Source organism: Podarcis filfolensis (assembly GCF_964270895.1).
Source record: "Podarcis filfolensis genome assembly, chromosome: 5".
NCBI lineage: Eukaryota > Metazoa > Chordata > Lepidosauria > Squamata > Lacertidae > Podarcis > Podarcis filfolensis.
In genome coordinates this window covers 43,994,488-44,002,592 of record NC_139608.1, presented here as the reverse complement: position 1 = coordinate 44,002,592, position 8,105 = coordinate 43,994,488, and the positions used below count along the sequence as shown (strand labels likewise).

At 43.2% G+C, this 8,105-nt stretch overlaps 1 protein-coding gene across 4 annotated transcripts in view; it reads right to left on the bottom strand.

Moving 5' to 3' along the window:
• Positions 1 to 1,923: 1,923 nt before the first annotated feature.
• The window catches only part of WBP1L (WW domain binding protein 1 like), a 53,908-nt gene continuing 47,726 nt past the window's right edge, over positions 1,924 to 8,105 (bottom strand). For all 4 annotated transcript variants that reach the window (XM_083616461.1, XM_083616458.1, XM_083616459.1 and 1 more), the window contains exons 3-4: positions 5,543 to 5,704; positions 1,924 to 4,223 (exon numbers count right to left, since the gene is read on the bottom strand). In XM_083616461.1, the coding sequence (XP_083472587.1) occupies positions 3,481 to 4,223; positions 5,543 to 5,704 (905 nt within the window). In that variant the 3' untranslated portion in view covers positions 1,924 to 3,480. The remainder of the gene's footprint in view (positions 4,224 to 5,542; positions 5,705 to 8,105) is intronic.

Below are 8,105 nucleotides of genomic sequence, written 5' to 3'. Positions count from 1 at the left end.
GTTTGGCAATCAGCCAAAGTCAGGCTTGTAAACCAAGAACTGGTGTGTGCTGCATGTGGCTTTTTATGCAATGGAAAATAAGTCAGCCAGTAATAAGACACAGGATCCCTACATTTCAAAACTTCTGTGTGAAAGCTGGGATTTTAAGGATCTTTTTCTTCCTTTAACCATGATCGGAATATATCTTTAAACAGGGAAGTAGCATTTTCTAAACGATCTGGGGAAGGAACTTTTGCACAGCTTCCTGTTGTCCCTTTTATCTTCTTCAGGAGCAGAAAGGATATAGGGGTGTGCAACATTAGCTCCAATGATTGATGTACAGTATAACGCCTACAGCAACCTGGCAAAAATACAGGGAGAGTAGCTTGGTAAAATGAGAACTCAACCCTAAGCCCACCCCTGAGTCTCAGGTAACCTCAGCTAGATAAAACAAACCCCGGTCTGGATTGGAACCTGGTCATAGCTCTGACACATGGAACAACACAGCAACTTGATGGAACTATAAACATACTTTTTTTTTTTTATTTCCACCATGTAATTTGAGTGCAGAAAGTGGGTTTCCTGGGCAAAGAATCTGGTGTTTGCAGCAGTTTGATAGTGCAGGGTTTGAATACGCAATGAAGAGAGTTTCGGGAAGTTTCATTTTTCTGTTTTAACATGGAACTGACATTTCTCTGTTTGTGCCCCATGGAAAGCTTTGAGCACATATTGAATCTGCTTTGGAACACATGTACTAGCTCTATAAAATCTGAAACCATCCTTGTGCTGCAGATGTAAGCATAAGGAAATGTGTGGGGTTCCCAAGGTTTTAAGTCCATTGAGGAGTGTCTTGACCCAGCAGCAAGGTAAGATGTGTCTCAAAACCCCAACCACAATTTGTAAGTGCTCAACGTTCCACCCAGCTCCTGCATGTGCTTTGAAAACATCAAAAGCAACACAAATACCAACTGAAGAACAGAATCAAATTAAAGCCTCATTGTCCCATCTGGCATGCAGAAAGGTGCCAACTGGATTGCAGATACAGAGTGAGGTTTTCCCACATCTGAAAGTGAGCTGAATTCCACGAAGTAGAAGTTGGTTTTGTGAGAGGGGTTCAAACTCAGGAGAGATGAGGACTCGGGACAAAGGGGTTTGATTCCACTTTAAGTCCCTAGGAGCTGTCATCCCCCTTACTGTGATGATTTTAGTGGTTATCAGGCTTTGGTCTGCTGTAGGCTGTTGTCTGCAGTAAACATGCACAGTAATATATTCACCTTTCCCCTGAGCTACTAGGATAGTGCTCTGCTCAAATAATTTGCTCTTTTTATGTAGGCAGAGATGGCTCAGGACATTTGGGTAGCAGAAAATCTAAATGTGTGATGTCATGGATAGCATGATCTGAACTTCACTTGGGTTCAGATCCCTCCTCAGTCATGAAGATCACTGGGTGACTTGGAGTCTTTACAGGATTGTTGCTGCCCTTTAAGCATACCCTAATATCTTCTGCAGGGAGCTAGTCACCTTGCCTTGGCAGGTCATGGGCTGGGGAACCTGTAGCCTTCCAGATGTTGTTGAACTCCAAGTCCCATCAGCTCCAACCAGAATGGCCAATGATCAAGGACGATGTGACTTACTAGTCCAGTAACATCTGAAGGGTCGCAGATTCCCTACCTGTGGTATAGGCGATATTTGAAGGAAGTCAGTGGAGAGGAGCAAGACTGCCTTCCTATTTGCATTATCACATGGAAATGCAGATGCACCAACACCTCCCTTCTATACAGTGAAACATAAAGATGTGCTCTCACCAACCCCGTGTTAATCGTATAATTCTGAGTTAAGTTCACTTTGAAGTGCAAAAAAATAAAGCCCCAACCCTCTTCTTTCATTATGATATATCTCAACTGCTCTATCTTTCCCCAAACAAAATGAGACACAGTCCATGGATTATCAGAAAAAAGGCATTATATTTGGGCTTACATCGTATTTCAAACTGATTTTGGTTTCAAGCAATCAAATCTGAAAGTCTATTTTATGACATAAATGACCCAGACAACCGTAATTAAAGAAATGGGAAAACAAATCTCTATCACACCTAATATAGAAACCAAGGCTTGCACTCTTCCACAGGAACGCTCCAGGGAATGTTAGTTTCAGCTGCTTCAGTTTGTTTCTTTTCCTTCCCCCTTGGGGTTGTTACTAACAAAAGCTCCACTGTTTGTTTAAAGCAAAGCAACAGTCTTTTCTGTTTTGTTTTTGCAGTCTTACAGCAGCAAGTTTCGTATCACCAGTAGGAAACACACATGCATGTACTGCAGTCAGACACACATACACACTCACAGACGTTATACAGTAGCCTGTTGCCGCTATCAAAAGAGAGAAACACAGACACTCTATCCTTTTAAGTGGTCACCATTAGGATCATGCTAAACTTGTGGACTAAAAAAGAAAGAAAGAAAAAAGAAAAATACTGCACAGGTCTTCCACATTGAAGCTGCAAGTTATCCTTTTGCAGTGGATGGAGTTCTTGCCTCCATTTGTTCAACAAGCATCGCTGAAACCTGAAGGCACGCTGGCCAAAAAGACAGCCCTGTTGTGTGTGTTTGGTTTTGTTTGGTTTTGTCATTTTAACTAGCGTGCTGGCCTAAAGTTGCAAAGTCCCTGTTCTGTTGCATTGTAGCACACCTATTGAATGAGATTTAGAGACCACAGTACTGGAAAAAGGCAGGTCCTCTGCCAGGAGTCTCAACTCATAGTCATCAACTAAAGGAATACATTTGCCTTTCTTTTTCCCCCAAATAAAAATAAAATTAAAGTCACCATCCACAACCCGTTTTTTGCATAAACTGCTATGTTTCAGGCTAGCAGTTTGCTTTTTTCTGGAAGAAACTGGTCCTTTATAGTCACCAGCTTCAAGAGGGGGGGAAATTCCTACAGGTTGCTCTAACCAACAATGCACCAGAGAGTACAGCACTGTATCAATTCAGGAAAAAAACCCCAAAGCCCACCCACATCTCTCTGGGGTTTCATTTTAACCCCTTAATGGCACTGACTAGGCAAACCGCCAGCGCCATCAAATGCCACTGGCTTCTGGGAAGACGCCTGGGAAAGAGGAGGGAGGGGGAAGAGATACATGAGCACTCCTTGTTCTCACAGGGTCAAGTTAAGTCTTTCTGATAATAAAATAAAGCAGGTATTGAAAACCTCTAAGAAAACAACCAACCAAGTAAACCGTCACCAAAATCAGCAATAGGAAAAGTTTTTCTCTCGTTTGTTATATGTATAAAAATGATCTCACTCTTAATCCTAAACCCTAACCAGATGGAGGCAATTAAAGGGGGGGGCAGGAGGCAGGGAAGGCCCAGAAGCTTCTGCCCCTTCCTCCATACCTATTATTTTGGGGTTATTCCCAAAGTTACATCTGAAGAAAAAGCTGAACCAACTTGTTTTTGGCTGAAGTCATGTTTATCCTTTTGTAGAATATCCCTTCTCGCTTTGCTTATTTTAGCTGGGGGAGGTATTGGCATGAGAGTTTGGCGAGTCCTGTTCGTTTATGGTGTTCAGGAGCACACAAACAGGCTGCCGGGGGAGGTGGTGGTGGCTGTGCTCTTGATGCTGCTCATCCGGGGCATTGAAAAGCCCTTCTTCCTCATCTCCATGGGGAGGGTGGCCACTGCAGCTATCGCAGAAGTCCATGGGCCCATCATCAATGAACCCATCCAACTCCTTGAGATCACCATCGTGGTGGCCCTGGTTGCAGATGCAGATTTCAATGCCCGAGTCACCAGTGAACCTTCGGTGTCTGCCCGGCGTCTTGTCTTTAGCATCGGAGAAGGCGTTGTTGTGGTCTAAGCTTTCCGAGTTGTAATCCTTAAGCAGTTCCTCCTTGCACTCTGACTCCTTGTCGGAACAGGGCGCGTGGTTGGCCGTCTCTTCCAACTCTGCCCCACTGCTGGAGTTCCTTCGCTCGCCACTTGTTGCTTTGGTGGTTGATCGCTCAGCTAGCAGGGTGGACGATTCGGGGTTCCCGGTGCTGGAGGAGGCAGTGCTGTCTGTGTTTCCATTATTGCTTCCTGCTCCTGACAGAGAGCCTGTCTGGGCTGGCTGTAGGTTTCTTGTATCTGGTGCTGCATTGCTGCCGCCAGGTGGAACGCACTGCTGATGTAAGGCACTATATGGTGGGGGAGGGGTCGGAGGTCGGTTCACCACTTCCTCATAGGGAGGTAGTAAATAATTTGGCAAAAATCCTAAATGGGGGAGGCAGGGAGGACAAGTTAACCTCTAGATTACCTAAATGGTTCCAACTTTATAAATGTTGTCAGAAAACACAATTGAAAGTAATTTAACAACACTTTGGACTTAACTTCAACAAATTATATTAATAATAATAAAAATTCCATCCTGATTTGGCTAAGGAAGCAGTCGATTTTCCATATGTTACAGCTGGAAGAAACTAAGGCAAAGCACTGTGTAGCATTCAGAGAAACCTATGAAATTAAGGAATATTACATCCCAGAGTCAACTGGGAGCTGATTTAAATTGTCTTCCCCCTGATTTTGTGCAAAAGGAGAGAGAGAGAGAGACAGAGAGAGAGAGAGAGAGAGAGAGAGAGAGAGAGAGAGAGAGGGAGAGAGATGGTTCCCTCTCCTCTATGTAGCATTTTCTCAGGTATCCTACTCTGGGTGACCTTGGGCCAGTCACACTTCTCTGAAGTCTCTCAGCCCCACTCACCTCACAGGGTGTCTATTGTGGGGGAGGAAGGGAAAGGAGAATGTTAGCCGCTTTGAGACTCCTTCGGGTAGTGATAAAGCGGGATATCAAATCCAAACTCTTCTTCTTCTTCCATTGCCTTCTACTGGGTGGCTAATGTTTTTGTTTTGTTTTTTTGTTTTAAAGTAATAAAGTATTAATTAAAATTGACATGGGCAAAATGAAGTAGCATCACTCATCATTACATTTATTCTTGACAAGAGACCTTGGGTGTGATGCCCCTCTGCCACACCACCATATTAGCTATTCTGTGGTGCCTCTTTCTTAGAGACACTCATGTTGTGTCAGCTGCAGAGGAAAAGGTGTGGGAAGTTTTTTAAAAAAAATCTCAGCCTTGTCACTGCTGCTGCCACTGCGTAGATTAAAACGTGAAGAAATCTGTCAATCTAGTTCCTCCTTTTATGACAGTCTAACCAACCACTAGAACTGGAAAACAAGTCCGAGTAAAGCGCTGCTCTACAATGTTCAGAGGGAAACGAATTCAAATCTCTCTCTTTCTCTCTCTGTGACCCAGAAATTTATTCACAAGATTTAGATTATGCCCACACTTGTCACAGAGTTATCTGTGATTGCGCTTCAAGCTTGTGTAGCCAAGGTGACAAGAAGGACCGTGTGAAGTCTCCCAACATACTGCAGTATACTACATGGTCCTCTCCAGCCACCAGCAGACATCTCTGCACCCATCCCCACCATCTTTGCTGTGAATCTCTGTTGCGTCCATGACCCCCACCCAATATGCCAACATCTTGCTCTTTGCTCTTTGAAAGGCAGCTTGCTCCTTGCATGCAGTACATACGGAAATAAAATGGCAGGGTGGAGTAGTTATGAGCTTCACGATAGGCAATCAGGTTAATCTCATGCTGCCGTTGTTGTGCCTGAAGTCTGTGTTTGGCGCGCCGATGATGGCAGACACAGCAGCAACTCAGTATGATGATGATCGTCCATACTAGCCAGAACCCTATGGAAAAATCAAGAATAAAAAAGGCGGGAGGGGGGAGAGAAGAGGAATTTTACTAAGAGTGTTTCTTCTTCAGGAGAAAGAGGTTTCAAAACTATGAAGGCACTGAGGTGCCCTTTTGAAACAAGTGTGCACCTACTGCCAATCTTGGCACAGGTCACCGTAACAGGATATGAGAGGCACTTTTCAGAGACACAGACTCAGGAGATCTCACCCTAATCTCCGATATATGCTTCAGAAGTTAGGAAGCTCAGGCCCACAGGTCAAATGTGGCCCTTGAGACCCTTCATAGGCCACGTCCCTCACTGGCTGTAGTTCACACCATCCTTGAGTGTTTTCGTGTCTTCTCTTTGGAAAAAAAAATAGTTCTAGTTTAGGAAGTGGGGGGCATAGGAGGTTTTTAAAGGGATACATGGTGTGGAAAAAGTGTGCAGGTATATGTTTTTCTCCAGAACTTGGGTCATCCAATAAAATTGACTGACAGATTCACTTCTTCACACAATGTATACTTAATTTACAGAACTCACTCCCACAAGATACAGTGATGATCACTCTACTATGCAAGTAAAACAATGGTAACATTAAAAGGCAACAAATAAATGTTGAAACTGTCAGTTTTGAGTGCAAAGCCAGAAACGTGTGAAATGGGAACAGCAGTTTGGTGCGAGAAAGCAGTGCTGAATCCCAACTACTGTTGAAAGTGCTGTTTTATTTTGCCTTCGTCTCCCGGCAATCCCAGATCCCAGATTAGCAGCTGAACTACTCTGCTGCAGCTAAGAACATAAAAAAGGAAACCCATGGCACCTTACAAACCAATTCCCACATGTACTGTGCCCCACACATGCTCCCCGTGATGACTGGAATATTTTGAATAAGTCTGTGTCTGAGGAAATGTGCCCGATTTGCTTAATATATGTAAAAATTAACTGATTTATCTTTAAGGCGCTATAAGGACATTTGTCTGTTAGACTACTGCATAGTTCTACATCTGACTGGTCCTATGAACCAAAGCACTTGAACCCCAGCAGACACAAGGAGGTACCATTTTGAGATCTGAGTCAGTCATTGACAAACCACCTAAATGCAGGTGTGAGTTCTGTGTTGCGCAGTTGCTTTGCACTGACAACTTGATAACCTAGAAGCTACCACACTCTTAACAGGAAAGCTGCAACCGTATGCTTAAGTAGACAGACGAATCCCCATTTATGCAGGGGTTAAATTCTGGCCCCCTGGACATAGGTGAAATGTGCACAAATGGGGAGCACCCCGCTGCACCTCCAGGTCATGAGCAGACCTTCCCCAGAGACCAAAGAGGATGTCCTCTTCGAGCTCTAGGGCAAATCTCCTTGCAAGCTAGAGCCACAGTGGGGTTTTCTGGCTAACAGCTGATATGCGGGAAAGCGCAGCAGCAATAGCTGCAACTCTGGCTGGTGAGGAGACCCTCCCCAGAGCCCAAAGAGGACATCCCTTTTGGGCTCCAGGGAGGGTCTCCTCGCAAGCTGGAGACTTTAATAATAAAAAGGTAAGTAGACCTTACATTCCTAATTAAAATGATATTTTTCTTTTGCCCCAAGGAAACATGTAAGGCATTATGCCATTTTATTAAAATTCTACATGTTTTTTCAGTACCAAAGGCTTCTGTCTCTCTCTCCTTTCATTTAGTTTGCAGGACTACTTCAGATAGTACACAGCATCAAACACACATTTGCCCCTGAGTTTATACTCATCAGGACACTGTTGACCTAGCTGCTTTGTGTCTGCACCTGTATAATATATACAGTTGAAAATACATGTATCAACGTGTGCATATAACACATTTTACAGGTACAGGAGCTGCTTTCATATCCCAGATTTAGCCTGCCAAAAGCTACTGAATTTTATCATATGTGGTGGGAATGTAAAAAAATGAAGTGCTTCTGGGAAATGATATATAATGAGATAAAGAAAATACTGAAATATACATTTGTTAAAAAACCAGAAGCATTTCTATTAGGAATATTAGGTGGTGAAATAAAAAGGAACGATCAGAAAGTATTTCTGTATGCAGTAACAGCAGCCAGAACTCTTTTGGCCCAGAAATGGAAACAAGAAGAAATGCCTACGATTGAAGAATGGAGATCGAAATTAATGGATTGTGCGGAACTGGACAGATTGACAGGGAGGATTTGCAACCGACGAGACCAAAGATTCACTGAGGACTGGAGTAAATTTACAGAATATATTAAAAATATTTGTGATAATGATATAACGTTTGTAAGTTTTCAAGAAGCTCTGTAAGAAGATTTGGTAGAAATATTGTTTAAACAACATGGTAAGATAAGATATATATAGTGCAATATAAATTAAGAAATGTGAAGATTTGTGATAATTACGGAAAATTATCAGACATGTTGATGGAAGT